This window comes from Stegastes partitus, unplaced genomic scaffold (genome assembly GCF_000690725.1).
Source record: "Stegastes partitus isolate 25-593 unplaced genomic scaffold, Stegastes_partitus-1.0.2 Scaffold739, whole genome shotgun sequence".
NCBI lineage: Eukaryota > Metazoa > Chordata > Actinopteri > Pomacentridae > Stegastes > Stegastes partitus.
The window spans coordinates 215,201-229,943 of NW_007578470.1; the positions used below are offsets into that span (position 1 = coordinate 215,201).

The following is a 14,743-nucleotide window of genomic DNA, read 5'->3' on the forward strand; positions in this document are numbered from 1 at the left end:
AAACATGCTTACAGCCTGGTAGAAGAACGTTTTTTATCTGCCCATGACAACTTTATGGGGGGGGATTTTTTTTTATATAACTCATCCATTTAACTTGTATTAAGCCATGAAGTTTTGAGTCACAGTTGGTACTATCACAGGACAGTCCATGGCTCCGAGATGTTTCCATGGTCGACCTCAGCTCCCCTCTCACCACCTCTGAACCACTGAACTTCAAAACTGCTGCTTGGAAAAACTGTTGGGTGGCATCATGAACAGTTTGTCCAGCTTTATACACAGTCTGTGGAAGAACCAAACAGGCTTTCCTTGTTGCACGATGCATTTAGGCTGCTGCTTGTACGAGGTAAAGATTATTTTTAGAATGGTTTACATGCAAAGTGGATAGAGAGGAGCAGCAGACATGGCAGGCTTATACCCACGGTCTACGTTTGGTGAGTCAGACTACATCCTGGCAACCAGCTGAAAACATCATGTTGCATAAATGTTTGTAATATATATGGTCAACAACTATAATGTAAGGCCCATAAAACCCTCACAGAAGCATGCAGAGTGATGAGATAGCATCCAGCAAATGTAACTGTGCCACTGATACTCAAAGGTTTTCATTTCTCACTGAATATCGTCTGCTGGTTGAAAGAAAAACAAAAGAAGACAGATGAGTATTAAAGGCAACAGCTCTTCGTTGAGGGTAGACGCTTAGTTTTCTTGCCAAGAGTTAAACGAGAAGATTGATACCGCTGTCGATTAATAATAATTACATAAAGCTAAAGTCAAGTATCTTGGCATTAAGGCTGGGAACAGAGCCAGCCGGGTTGTAGGAGGAAAAAAAAAAGTAAGAAATCTGCCTTCCAGCATCTAAAGCTCGTTAATGAACACATCATATCTCACCTGTTGAAGTGAATCCACTCAACTTCTGGAGTATTTTTTAACCAGAAAGAGAGATTTCCTGGAACTCTCTTTTTTCTGGAACACTGAATGATTTCAGGAAACACAGACAGGTCCTACAAACTGTCTGTGAAGATTCTCCGTCATCCAGGTCGTGGTTATTCTGGTAGATTTAATCATAGCAGCTGGACTTGTTTGAGTTCCTTGAAGACGTTCCACCTCTCATCCAAGAGGCTTCATCAGTTCTGACTGACTAGTTGGGGGTTCCAGATACTTCTATCCTTTTAACACCTGAGTTTCAATCTGGGGTTTGTTGCTCCTCCCCCTCGTTATGTGAGTCGTTAGTGCTCCACCTGCCACAATGGGCTTCGTTAGGGTCTTTTGTGGGTAGGTGTGCATGTGGTTTCTTCCTGAGGAGAGATCTTAGGACTGATTGCAAACAGGTGAGAGATGACGCCTCAGACCTCCACCTCTGTTGAGGGATGGTCTTTCCAGTTGGACATAGATGGCTTCTTCTTTCACCCCTCTCTCAAACCATCTGTCCTCCCTGCAGGCCAAAATCTGTACGTTGTTGTCCTACAAACTGTTTAAGTAGTGAGGTGCAGAATTTCTATTTCTTTCTAAGGACGCAACCAGATTAGTTGTGCCCCCCCCTGGTTTACAGAACCCATGCTACGCTAATCTAACCATCTTCTGTCTCCACTTTCATATTCCGCAGAAAGATATCCATCTTTTCATCTAGCTGGCAGCAAGAGCACATTTCCTAAAACGCTCAAATTGTTCTTTCAGGGGTAACTTTGCAATGACTGTCTAAATGGTAAATTCAGTTTTATGACAGGAAGACAAGCAAGCAAGAAGCAAGACAGGCCCGTGGAGTTGGCAGGCCCTCGGGGGAACAGCCAGGCAAACAGTCATGCAGGCTGGGCTTCAGCAAAGCAAGCAAGCAGAGTGCTACTGTACAAAGCTGTCTGGCCCCAAGGTCCGTCAAACTCACAGGAGTGGAAGGGTTATACTAGTACTATGCAAAGAGAGTACACTTTATTCCCCCGTTACATCAAAGCATCATGCACCGGGTAAAGCGCAGGAACACCAACACAAATTTACATCTTTAATTCGTCAGAGCGGGGCATAATAGTAAAACCCTGACGTATGTGAGGTTGGAAACTCCTTGAAGACATAAAAAAAAAAAAAAAAGTAGACAAATAGCCTTTCCATGCCGCCTCTCCCGAAGCAGATATGACAGCTTACAGCCACAGAGGCAGCAGCTGACAAACACACACACAGCAGGCCAGACTCACTCGACAGAAGCCTTATTGAAAGACAAGACGGAGATCAATAAGTCTGCTTTGGGAAGGATAATACACTGCCGCTGGGTAGATACGCAACTGGAATACATCCTTCGGTCAGAACACGCGGCGCATTTGTTCCGCTGACATGCACCTAGAAGCAAAAGCTGTTAACAGCAACCATCACAGAGGAGGAGGAGGAGGAGGAGGTGTTCTTCGTGATGTGAGGTGTGGGGACTCGGTGCTCTGGAAAGTTTTGCCCAAAGGGACGAACACACGGCTGGTCCAGAGATGGGAAGGTGGTTAGAAAATGTACAAAACCTGTGGAGTGAAATCAGCTGTTCACAAACCCTCCAACGTGAGGAGCCATCATATCTTCTAGGTTTGGGAAAAGTTATGATATGCAGGAGGCTGAAATAAATGCACAACACATTAGATTATCTGTGTGTGATGTCTGACATTAAAAACTACAAGGTACAGATTCAGAAATACTGTCTTCCTCTGGGGCATTACTTCTGCAACCCGAGCCGGTTCAAAAAAAAAAGGAAGACACAAAGCTTTACTTTTAATGAGCAAACTCTAATGGTACAAATGTCACACGGCAACATTATTCAATCTGATGGCAAAATGAAAGCAGACTGTTGGGAGCAGCGCACTTGCAGCACATTAATTCTCTACCATCATGTCTGGTTTTTTCATTTTAATAAGCCAAATCATACTTATCCTTATTTTCAACACTGAGGCAATCTTAAGAGGAGGAGAAAAGGAGACAGAGAAAAGGAACAGAGGAAGATTCGGGTATTATTAGGCCAAGCAAATACCTATAATTATAGAAAATACCAATAATTATTGTCGGGGGGAGAAACATCTGCTCTCTGCTGACAGACTCTGGAGACGCACATTTGTCTCGGTCACGTGTTTAATTCACCCTCGTTAACTGAACCACTGCACATAAGCTTCTCATTTTACAGACATCAATGTCAAAAAATTACATTGTTGCCTCCCTCTTTTTTTTTTTTTTATTTGTGCATTTTGTGGTTTCTTCTCACCCCTCAGCCCCTCTTCAGTTCTCTCCCACAGAGTCGCTACTGGAAAGTTTCCAAGGCGCTGTCACCCGTCCACCAGACAGGAGGATCAGGAGGCACACGGATGTTCTCTTTCCAAACTGCGGTCACGACGAGCACTTCTTAAAAAAAAAAAAAAGCAGGCGTGCTCAAGCTTCGTCCCGCATGATGCTGCCACTGTTGAGCAGCATCGTGATCGGCTGGATTATAGTGTCCACAAAGGAAGCAATTACCACGTAGCTTTCTCTCTTTTCTCTTATCTGCAGTCGACTCCTACTCTGTAAGGTGACTTCTTTTCAAGCCTCACGAGTTCTGTTGACAGTCTCGAGTGGACAGGACCACAATTTGGCATCTGGCCTGTTGTGTCATCCTTGGTTGAGGCAAAGTGTAACTCCAGATTTCTCAATGGAAAGTAAAAAAAAAAGTATTTCTATCCGGCATTAAAGCAGCTAGAATCAATATTTTTTTATCTCAACATTGGATCACATGACTGCTCGTATGTGTTCCTTCATGCACTGTGGACTCTTTTTTTGAGCTCATCGTTTTGGTTTTACAACCTGCAGCTTTACTGTTTTAGTTCATTCTGTCTGCTCTCATAGTGTTGTTTAAGGCCGGCTCTTATAAGCAAAAAGATCTGTAAAAACCAATTGGCTCACCATTAAACTGCAGACAAACTCAGCGAAAAGTCAATATATTACTCTTTCTTTAACTAAACAGGCAGAAACAACACTGCAAATGTAGCTCTGAGTGTCCTAAATGTGACACTAAGCAACTGTAGGTTTGCATATTAGCTTTGCAGGTGGTTTCTGATACCCCCAAGTGGCCAAAAGTCAGTTAATGCAGGTTTCAAGCATTTAAATAGCAATTATCCATCCATTATCTATACAACGCTTAATCCTCACTAGGGTCATGGGTGGCTGGAGTCTATCCCAGCTGACTCAAGGTGAAGGCAGGGGACACCCTGGACAGGTCACCAGTCTATCACAGGGCTACACTTAGAGACAGACAACCAAGCACACTCACATTCACACCTACGGACAATTTAGAATCATCAATTAACCTCAACATGTATTTGGACTGTGTTGGAGGAAGCCGGAGAAAAAAAATTCTACTTATGTGCTTCATGAGACTTGTACAGTTCTAGTTTTACATATTAAATTTGAGTGTATTCGCTTAAGCAACATAGACATTAGGATAGAGTTGATGCCATCATTTTGTTTGTATAATTCCCTCTAATTTTTCACGAACAGAAAAATCCTCATTTAGTTTTTATTTGACTATTGAGTTAGTGAATTAATATTTATTGCTTCTGGTTGACTAATGGAGGAAATACAAAACAATCGACTGCAACATCACATTCAATGATCAATTTAAAATAGATATGAGTTGTTTTTTTGTTTTTTTTTAAATCACTGCACAAATACAGTTAGAGCTTTTAAAGCTTATTTATGGACTCGGTCTGACAGACACACAAAAAACAGGATAAAGTGCTTTTTTCCACCATTAAACTGAAGTGACAGCTCATGATTCAAATGTTAGTGGACACATCAGATATGTTTTCTAACAAACAGTAGACTCTAAGATATGAGGATGGCAGAAGTTGACAAGTAGTTTGATTCTCATTTTTCCACTTCTGCTGTTTTTCATTGAAAAACTGCATGCAGTGGCAAATATGGGGACACTACAATGATTAAACACAATCTGAGTCTTTCTTGCATACAAAAAAAGAAAAACCTCATTATGTATGTTCTGGAGAAAAGCAAGAACAAATCATGCTCATCCAGTCATTTCATTTGTGTTACACATATCAGAAATGATGAGCCGTCCCTCTCATTCGGCCCGATAATGACCTAGTTATCGCAGCCTCACCCACACTGAAGCCAGGGAAGGACCTGCGAGGGTGGCTGGGAGACAGACCGTGGTTGTTGGAACTCATCATGGTGCAGAGCGATCATCCTTGGCCTCCGAGCGTCGGGTTGTCCTGCTGCCTGTCCTCATCTCTCCGTTGAACCGGTTAGCTCCGGCGCTCATATGTCACATACTGGTACACATTTATATGGAAAGCACATCAGACTGGATTTCTGGAGTTGGTTATTATATCTTGTGAGGATGTCAGCTTCCTTTATGTGTGTGGACAATGGCTGAGTGCCATTCAATGTGAAGCTTTTGGGGGGTTTTTTTGGTTGGCAGCAGTAAGTGGCATCATTATGTACCCCTAAAGTGTAAAAGGATGTAGTAAAAAATCCAGCAGGTCCAATAGGTGTTTGTACAGTACACTGCCATGAAAAGTTTTCATGTTTAGCATTGAACAAAATACAATTTCAACACTGATACCATAGGAAAAACATATGCAAACTGTTCCCCTGTCATCATAAAACACAAATAGCTGATTTGCAAATATGGATCTCCTGCAAGTTAGAGTTTGATGAGCAGCCTTACGTAACTATGTTTGCATAGAGATACTGGTTGAGCAGCTACAACCTCACCTGACCTGGTGTTTTTAAGCCATTCCTGTGCAGCTTTAGTTTAACGCCCGAGCTTGCAAGGAAACAAATCTTCTCCTATCTAAAAAGGTTCACATTTAATTAGTTTCTGTCTTAGATTAAAAATGTGATGTGTGTGCTCGTCTGCTGGTTGAAAAACTGCATTAGATGTGATGAAAATCCTTTCAAAAGCTCTTGACATGAACTGAATAATGTAGTCAGTGGGATAAAAATTCTCTGTTCCAGAAAAACTAACAGTTTAGAGAGTATTTCAGTTTATTATTGTGCACATACAGAGAAATAAATGGAGGTCGCAGTCAGTGTTCTGAGATGGAAAAGGAGTGTTGCTTAACAATACATTCCTATCCAGACGTATAGTAGGGGAGCCATCATTCCTCATGGATGTGAACAGTGTTATCTACCTTTGTGTGTGGTTTTCCATTTTACTGTAACGCACTGCAAACTGAGCAGCAGTTTAACAGCACTTCCTACTGGTGGAAAGGCCTCATTACACTCAGGTCTATGTAATAATAGAAACCAGAGTGTCGTCTGGACAGGATTTTATGTACAAGTATGTCTCCTGTACACTTTTTAAATCAGATGTCACTGCCAAATTCAAATACTACATTCATCTTCCTAATAAAGACCAAGGAACTCTAACCGGAAGCAGTCCTAAACTGTACTTTGAGCTTCTTCTCAATTTTTAATCTAGAAAATGTTCATGTGAAGTTGTTTTTTTTCTCTTCTTTTCTTTAACCAGGTGGGTTAATTGAGAACAAATTCTCATTTACAATAACGACCTGGCCAAGAGGCAGCACAGAGCAGAAAATACAATAAAAGGAATACATCCATAAAAAAGCAAAATATAACAATAAAAGACTTGAAGATAAAATACACTAAAAGCAGGTACATGACTCAGCAAGTAGAGCCTTCACCACATTTTTAAAAGATGATATAAAAGAGGTGAGTTTGAGTGTTTTCTGCAGAAAACTGAAACGACTAGCGGCCAGAAATAGTGCAGGCTTTGGGGATGAGGAGGTGGAGGTTGCTGTTGCAAAGCGAGCGGCTGATGTGACGGGTGATGAGTAGTGAGTGCTGGAGTTTGACCTGTAATAGTTTTCTAAAAGTTATGCTATGAAGCTGCATTTTAAATTTTCTTTTTTGCAGCTCGAGTGTTTATTCGCAACAACCTTCCTTCCTAACTGCAGTGAAAGACAAAAGCAAGCAGACATTTTCAAGGTACATTGATCATTTATTTTTATATAAATACATATAAAATACAATATAAACATTCCATGTCACATATTTTACAGTTTTATCCATTTGGTATAAGAAGGGATTCAAAAAGAAACAAACAAAACAAAAAAAACAAGTTCACTCACAGTTACATGCATTAGATATCTGTAAACCTTTAGCGTTAACATGGGCTTTCACCTGAATAAAAACGGTGGAACTCTTTCCACACAAAGCTAGACCCTGTGTCCTCAGTCACCAGAGGAGCAGAGTGTTACATTCACTTCTCATTTTAAGATCATCATAACCAGATATAAAACTACTCCACAGAGCTAAGTCCAAAGGCACCCACTCCAGCCATGTCAACACCTTGCTAGCCACAGAGTTTTGACATACAACGCAAAACGCTCAAAAGCAGGCAAGGAAGGCTGCCTGAATAGCTAAACTGTAAAAGAATCGGTGTGATCAGGTGTACTGTAATGGCGTTATTTTGCAATATGCATCCTTAAAGTAGTAAGACTATAGCTGTAGCTCTGCTCTGGATCCTACAAGAACCACAGTGGCCCATCAGGCTTCTCTGGTCTATCTGTCACAACATTGCTTCATAGGAGAAATAAGTCAGGAGAGTAAATTCCTGCCACTGTTAGAAGACGGCGCTTTTCACTGAATGTCTGTACCATCAGCAGCAGCTGTGACTCGAGCCACAGAGATGTGGGCATGCGTGTGTTTTCTTTTTAAAAACTTAACAAAAACCCCGGCTCTGCATGCGTGTAACCATTTAAACAAGGACCTGAACAACAGGACATGTGTAGCCTAAACACTGTTTTAAAAAAAAAAGTCAACATTTTAAGCCGAGTGAAATTAACAACCTTTAACTTTTCAGTGCACAACTTTAAAAAAAAACTGCACTGGATTTCCTAAAAAAGTCTTCCGAGAAGTAAGATCAAGTCACAAAGAGAAATAAAATGATCTTAGCATTAGAAGCTTTTTGAGGAGGCCCAGTGCGACTGTACAGCTGAGGGCCCTGCAGGCGTACCGTAGGTCAACCCTCCTAATCCGTGTAAATGGTGGAGACTTAAAATTGTTTTTTTTTTTAACCATAGTGCAGCAGAAAAGGGATGGATATTTTGGAATCTCCATAGCAGAACTTGGGCTTTACCTTCAGTATAAACAAAAAAAAAAGTTAAATAAAACCCTTCAGCTTGGTTCAATAAACTTCTTAAATATTACTTTGGTCATAATTTAAAGATTGTCTGTTTGCAGTCACACATAGAAAAGCAATCAAAAAATACAGCCCAGCCAAATTGGGGTTGAATCTCAAGACTACCACAGTGGTTTGCTTACGTAAAATGAGGTCAACCCTGAAACCCCTGATCAACCAGAGTCCTGCGTCACTCATCCTTGTCGTGGCCGGCGTTTCCATTCATAACTCCGTTGGTGTGGTGCGCCCAAGTCTGAGCCTGCAGCACTTTAGGCAGCCTCTTGCCCTTTGTGTAGGCGTGGTACCAGAAGTTGAGGAAGAGAAACAGGAAAATCAGGCCGTACAGCCCGATGATGTAGATAAAGATGGGGAACTGGTAGGGGCAGTCTTTCATGAAGAAATACTGGGAGATGTGGCTGGTCACCATAACAAACTGGATCTGGGGAGACGCAAAGAAAAGAAACGCTTGACTTCTGACCACATTCAACACAAGTCTTTACAAAAGTGCACTTTGAAAAGATGCAGTGTTGCATCAGAGAACTCGACATACCAGCTGGATGGTAGTGAGGTATTTCTTCCACCACAGGTACTTCTGGTACTTGGGGCCCATAGCAGTCAGCCCATAGTACGAGTACATGATAACATGAACAACACAGTTGAGCAGAGCGTGGAATGTCCCCAGTCCACCTGCAAACAGGGAGTGTAACAGGAGTAGCGTTAGTAAAATATAACAAGAAACTCAAGCAACGTGATGTAAAAATACTGCTTGTACCATAAACCAGAAAAGGGGGTCGTACCTGCAGCGAAACGGACCCCGAACCACCAGGTGAAGGGCATGATGGAGTGATGGTAGACATGGAGAAATGTCACCTGGCTGTTCTTCTTCCTCAGCACAAAGAAAATCTGAAAAGGGACATGTGTTTAGAAAAAAATAACAAAAAAATGGCAGTGGAGGCATTGCGAGGTCCAAGTAAGTGACAGGAACTGTGTAATCAAATGCGACCTGTGCCACTTACCGTGTCCAGCATCTCGATGAACTTTGAGAAGTAGTAAAGCCAGCATGTTGCTGCCATCTACAGGAGAGAGGGGAGAAAAGGTTCAAATAGGTTCCAATAAACAAAACACATTTAAATCTTATGCATTGCAAAATTCAGTCAATGAGATGCTACAGATGGGACCTACCCTCATAGCTTGTGGTGAATTAGAGTAGTCGACCAGATCACAGCGAAAAGAGTATCCCGTTCCCCATCCTGACATCACAAACTACGGAAGAAAGAAAACTGCGGTTAGTTATGAGAAAACGTGGCTATGAAACAGAGAGGGGGAAACAATCCAAGTCAAATTCTTATCTGGAAAACAATTTTGTCAGTTTATCTCACAGTCTTGCATAATGAGTCCCTGTACAAATTAATCACTCTACTGTGGGTGGAGAAAAAAACAAAAAAAAACTGGCACAACAGACTCAGTATTGTGTGTTAATTAATGATCAAAAAAAATAAAAGCTGTTGCTCAAAAACCACTGAATGGAACTCTAGTCTTTAAGTACGTCTCAACAGGCAAGATGTGAGACAAAGTCACACTTCTGTAAAATACAATGCAGAGCAAAGAGGAAATTACACCTGCTGGTCTGGTTCAACTGCCGATCAATGGTCCACAAAGAGAGAGAGAGAAAAAAAAGAAAAGCATTTCACAAGACTGCCTAAGGAATGTGCCATGGTTCAGTGAAACAACACAAGCAGTGGTGGTGTTTGCTCACCTTGTAGGCCTATGATATGCAACGCAATGTGAATTCCTACAATAAAAAAAAAGAGACTCCCCCGTCAGCTCTGCACTACTCGAAGTGAAACAAAAAGGACGACTCACCTCATAGCACATGTAAAGCGAGAGAGCGACCACGCCGAAGTTGTAGACGATGAGGACGCCTTTGAGGTCGAAGGCTTTGCGGTTCTCCATTATCCGCGGCCCCAGCGACGTGACAAAGTAAATGTACGCTGCGATGATGATGGTCTGGGGCAGAGGAGACGACATGAGCAGCCAGTCGGCCGTCCGCAAGTCTGCAAAACAGGAGAGTGGCGTTTGTGTCGGATACAGAGAAAAAGTGTGGATTCGTGTACAGAAAGAAGTGGCACAGCGTAGCGTTATCAGTTGAATGTGTGTGAACCATCAAACACTCACCTGCTTTTTGGATGAACTCATCGTAAATGAGTGCAGCTGAGGACTTAATGTTATCAAATTCCATCTTTTTCTTGCAGTTCACCTACGAGGAGCAAAAGGGGAAAAGGTTAGGATGTCAGTTTGGACTACATGGTATTTAGATTAGAACACAGAGTCAGAGTGTCCGAGAAAGGGAAGTCTCCGTGTTTAGGATTTATGAATATGTCAGTGACCAAAGAAAACTATTTCAGCTGATTTTGATTGGGGGGAAAGAAGACAAACTAAAGGCACTATTAACGGTTACTTCTTAACAAAAACCTAAGTGTGACACGAGCTTTACACTGAAACAAGCAGCAGCACTTCCTTAACATGCAACTTTCATTTTTCTTTTTTATCTGGGTGTAATTGTAACATCTGAACCATCTCGTGAATACAGGCCTTACATCATGCTTAGCACACTAGAATGGCTCAAAGACTGGACTGTATGAGGGAGAGGAGGAGGAGGGGGAGGAAAGAAAAATGGACACTCAACCATTCTTGGCTGCCTTTCTGAGCATCCGAGGCAGACAAAGCCAAGAGTGTGAAGCGAGTACAATGAGTAGCAGTCGGTGTCTCCCGCTTATCAGAGAACGAACAACAGTGTCACCCAGGATAATTAGGGGGGGGAAACAACTTTGTCCATGTTTTTAAAAAGAAGAACTTTGGGTGTCACAACAAAGCCATGCCACAGCGACTCTCACGATTGATAAAAGTACATATTTCTGAATGGAAAATGCTGTTTATTCAAGAGGAGTGTGCAGATATGTAGCCACAATCTGTTGGATTGTTACACCAAATTTACACTGGATGGTTTTCAAATGAGGACAAAATGGAAAGTTTCTCCTTTTCCTATTGTGAATAGTTTATCCACACCTGATCGTTCATGAATCAAATCAAATCAGCAAAAAAAAAGCAAATGTTGGGCTCAATCATGATGACGTTTTTGATGACTGGCCTGACTGGTTTATCAAACGTGCCTGCCAGAGGGGTGAGCTTCACTTAACACCTCACCTCGACAAACCACACCTCAAACACTTTTTTTTTTTCCCCTTTTAAAACCACTCTGTCACTCACTTGTGCGCACCCGGATGAATAAAACAGAAGCACATCACCCCTTGTCTGCCATAGGTGGGCCTTAACCTTACAGGACAGGTTTTCAAGGTGTGTCTACCTGAGTGCAACAGGAACTTCAACCTGGTTTGGGTTTTTAAAAAAAGGAAAAAAGAAGAAGAAGAAGGCAAGGCTGTCTGGAGTTTCCACACTAATGAAGACATGGCAAGCCTTGACACGCCAATTAACGTTATAGTCAGGGATGTAAAGGCTGCTGCTCCCATGGCGCGCCTCCTCATTTAGGATATTCACAGTCTGCAATGTCAGCTTCCACAGATTGCAGAGACAAAATGTACTTTAGCACTGGCTGGAACACTGAATACAACTTTTAGAGAGCTATTAATGCAATTTCTCATCTACAGAAACTGAGACAGAAGCCAGACAGTATTTACATCTTAAGAATAAAGTTTAGGGTGATTTAAAAAACTAAATTCTTCTTACACAGGAAACATTCAGGTGTGTTGCTCACATTAAAAGCCTACAAAGGAGCAGTAAATAGGATTCCCACCTCACTGTAGTGCTCATGAGGAACAGGTGACACAGGTGATGGAAAAACACGACCAACAGCTTTCATCCATCTCACAATGACATGAAATGCTTCACTAATCACGCTTTTGTGTCGACGCACCGGTTTTTTTGTTTCCTTTCCCACAGCCTGTCTTTTCCTTCCGTGGTTTTCCAATTAATTCTTGACTGATTTTTTTATTTATTTTTTAATTAAACTGAAGTTACTAACCTTTTCGTGCAGCTGGGCCTCAGTGAAAATCCCTTTGGTCCGTCGAACTATCCGTATCCAAACTCCTGATTCACCTGCCGCCTCCCAACAGGTGTGTCTCCGCCGCTACTCACACGCTGACTGGGCACGCGGAACCCGGTCCTTATGCCAGCGGCCAGGGGCGGGGTTTCAGGAAAGACACGCCCCCTTCGCTCGCTGATTGGCTGATTTGTGGTTCATACAGTTCATTCTTGAGCGATGCCTCACAGAAAACTATGTGCGATTTTGTAATAATGCAGTTTATCCTCTTCAGACGTAAATAGTTAATTAGTTTCAGTATAGGAAAAAAAAATTGGAAAAACGAGATGAGTTGGTTTAAAAATTACTGCGGTTATTTTCCGTTGCTTTCCTAAAATCTGAGTGAATGAAATGAATTCCCAATGCTTTATTTATTTTGGGGAGGGGGAAAGAAAGAAGAATTTTATATATTTAACGTAAATTGAAAAGGAGACCTCTCTGGCAAATTAAAACTGAGGGATCCTGAATATAAATATAACTGAATTTATGTTTGTGTGGATTCATCCAGCATCCAAATCAAGTGGCTTTCTTTAAGTTTAGCTGAGGTGAACACATATTCAAGAACCTAAAGTCTAAATGTTTTTTATGGAAGCTCTCAGGGTGACTAAATGTCCTCGTAATGATTTCCATTTCAAATTCCTAATCTACAGCTTTGATCACAGTCAGGTCTCAGATGTTTACACAGTAAGAATGCCGGTTTGTAAAACTGTAAGGAGGTGTGTCACAGAGGGAGAGGTTTCAGTATCAGGCCTCACTGCTGGTTTCAGCACGGGCTGAAATGCAAATCTTTTTTAGAGGAATGACAATAAGACAGTCGATGTGTTTTGAATATCTGGTAACTCCCGTGTGAGGACGATGGGCTCAACTCAGCAGCAGAAACACACTGAAAAACTGACGCCACACATTTTTAAAAAGCTTAGAAATGCTGCTGTTTACCAAAACTTTTCATGATTATTACAAAATGTACAATATAGTGTCATTATAATACCTGCAATACAGATGAATTCATTTTGTGTTTTTGCACAAATAATGGAAGATACCCCCAAATGATGAATTGCTTGGAAACAGGTTAAGAAGAATCAACAATGTGAAACTCACTGTTGGATTTACTTTCAATTTAAAAAAAAAAAAAAGCAAAGTGACAATAGCAAGCATCGTGATATCAAATGTACAAAAAACACATGAAAAAAAACACAAAGTCAGACAATTATGTACACATTTCACTTAAGATTTAAGGCTTTTGTCAGCGTCAGCAGCTTCTCTAAACCCACAATTATTTCCACTGGTTTCCCTTGACAGTATTTGTGATGGATGCGAGTTTATTTGCATGCTCAGTCACCTCACTCTGTCCACATATTCAAAACATCTACATCAGTCTTCATCACTGCTCCACGCGTCCTGAAAGGCAGGGTTCACCGAGGACTGGCCGGCGGCACCCTGTGAGGAATCAAGAGATGTTAAGTCGGAAGAAGATCCATGACAAAATACAGAACATACGCACACCATTTACAACCTTATATGGGCTTCCTGTACAGTAGGAAAAAAAAACAAGAGTGCATCCTTGTCAAATGTGTACATGACGGATACCTGAGTTCATCTGATGAATGTACCGACTAGTCTAACTGGAAAAATATTCGTCAATTAATAGGTATTGCTTGAATGTGGAGATAGCCTCACATAGTGGAGTGGAGTGGAGTGAATTCAGTAGCAGTGTGTACCAGGGGAGCACTTATTTCTTAGATGTCACACACTCATCTATGATCTTATTTTTTTTAAAATAACAAAAAGATAAAAGACAGTGGTTGATGATAGGTTCACAATTTTTTTTTAAGTTTGTATTTTGTTTGAGTGCAACAAGGACTTTGGATTTTGTTTCCCATCATTTATACTGGAAGTGCATTAGGAGGGAATTGTTCAAGGACTGATACAAAAGAAGGAACAATTATAGAAAGGTAAAACATGTTTCAGTGCTCTTATAGACACCTGACAGCTGGCAGATTTGTGATATTATCCTTTACGTGCTGAGATTGTCATTGAACTAAATTCATAATGTGGGCCTTGGAAGCACAGACATTAAAAACCTCGACATCCTATGAAGTCTGTTATATGTACTAAGGTTATTTAATTACAGAAATTAAATCCCTTATCCAGTATTGCTTCCTGTTTTTATGGCCAATACCTTATTTTCTCGACTCGTCTCTTCTTCCACATCTGAGGCGCGGAGGACAGGAACCCACGCCAGGATGTTACAGTCTTTGCCTCCACTGTACAGCTCCTACACACAAACAACAAGGACACCTTCATTTGATGACTGGTGTTAACTATCATAATGAAACCAAGAGTAATGTAATCAATAAGCTAAAAACTTTCCACGCAAAGCAAGTGAACTCATGGGAGACATTGTCAGCGTCATGGGCCTGACTACGGTCATGACATCAGACAAAAAGCATCACCAAAAAAAAAAAAGTAAAACACATTTTCAGAACTTGCTTTTC

The 14,743-nt window shown here is 41.3% G+C and overlaps 1 protein-coding gene and 1 long non-coding RNA gene across 2 annotated transcripts; both read right to left on the reverse strand.

The window, feature by feature from the left end:
- Window positions 1-7,629: 7,629 nt before the first annotated feature.
- LOC103364291 (elongation of very long chain fatty acids protein 7-like) lies at window positions 7,630-12,303 on the reverse strand. Its single transcript, XM_008291357.1, has 8 exons — window positions 12,192-12,303; window positions 10,328-10,409; window positions 10,016-10,206; window positions 9,335-9,415; window positions 9,169-9,225; window positions 8,950-9,055; window positions 8,703-8,839; window positions 7,630-8,591 (listed from the first exon to the last, which is right to left on the reverse strand). Exons 2-8 carry the CDS (start codon window positions 10,389-10,391, stop codon window positions 8,343-8,345), a joined length of 885 nt encoding a protein of 294 aa, XP_008289579.1. The 5' UTR covers window positions 10,392-10,409; window positions 12,192-12,303; the 3' UTR covers window positions 7,630-8,342.
- Window positions 12,304-13,152: 849 nt separating this feature from the next.
- Window positions 13,153-14,531, reverse strand: LOC103364292 (uncharacterized). Its single transcript, XR_520537.1, has 2 exons — window positions 14,428-14,531; window positions 13,153-13,685 (listed from the first exon to the last, which is right to left on the reverse strand). It is a non-coding gene; the product is annotated as an uncharacterized LOC103364292 (long non-coding RNA).
- Window positions 14,532-14,743: the final 212 nt, after the last annotated feature.

What these genes read in the sequence shown, in the direction of transcription:
- LOC103364291 (XM_008291357.1), bottom strand. Translation starts at nt 10,391, where the DNA reads ATGGAATTTGATAACATTAAGTCCTCAGCTGCACTCATTTACGATGAG. An exon ending in TCATCGAGATGCTGGACACG is followed by an intron (nt 9,056 to 9,168) that starts GTAAGTGGCACA and finishes GTCCCTTTTCAG; the next exon opens with ATTTTCTTTGTGCTGAGGAA. An exon ending in ACCTCACTACCATCCAGCTG is followed by an intron (nt 8,592 to 8,702) that starts GTATGTCGAGTT and finishes GCGTCTCCCCAG; the next exon opens with ATCCAGTTTGTTATGGTGAC.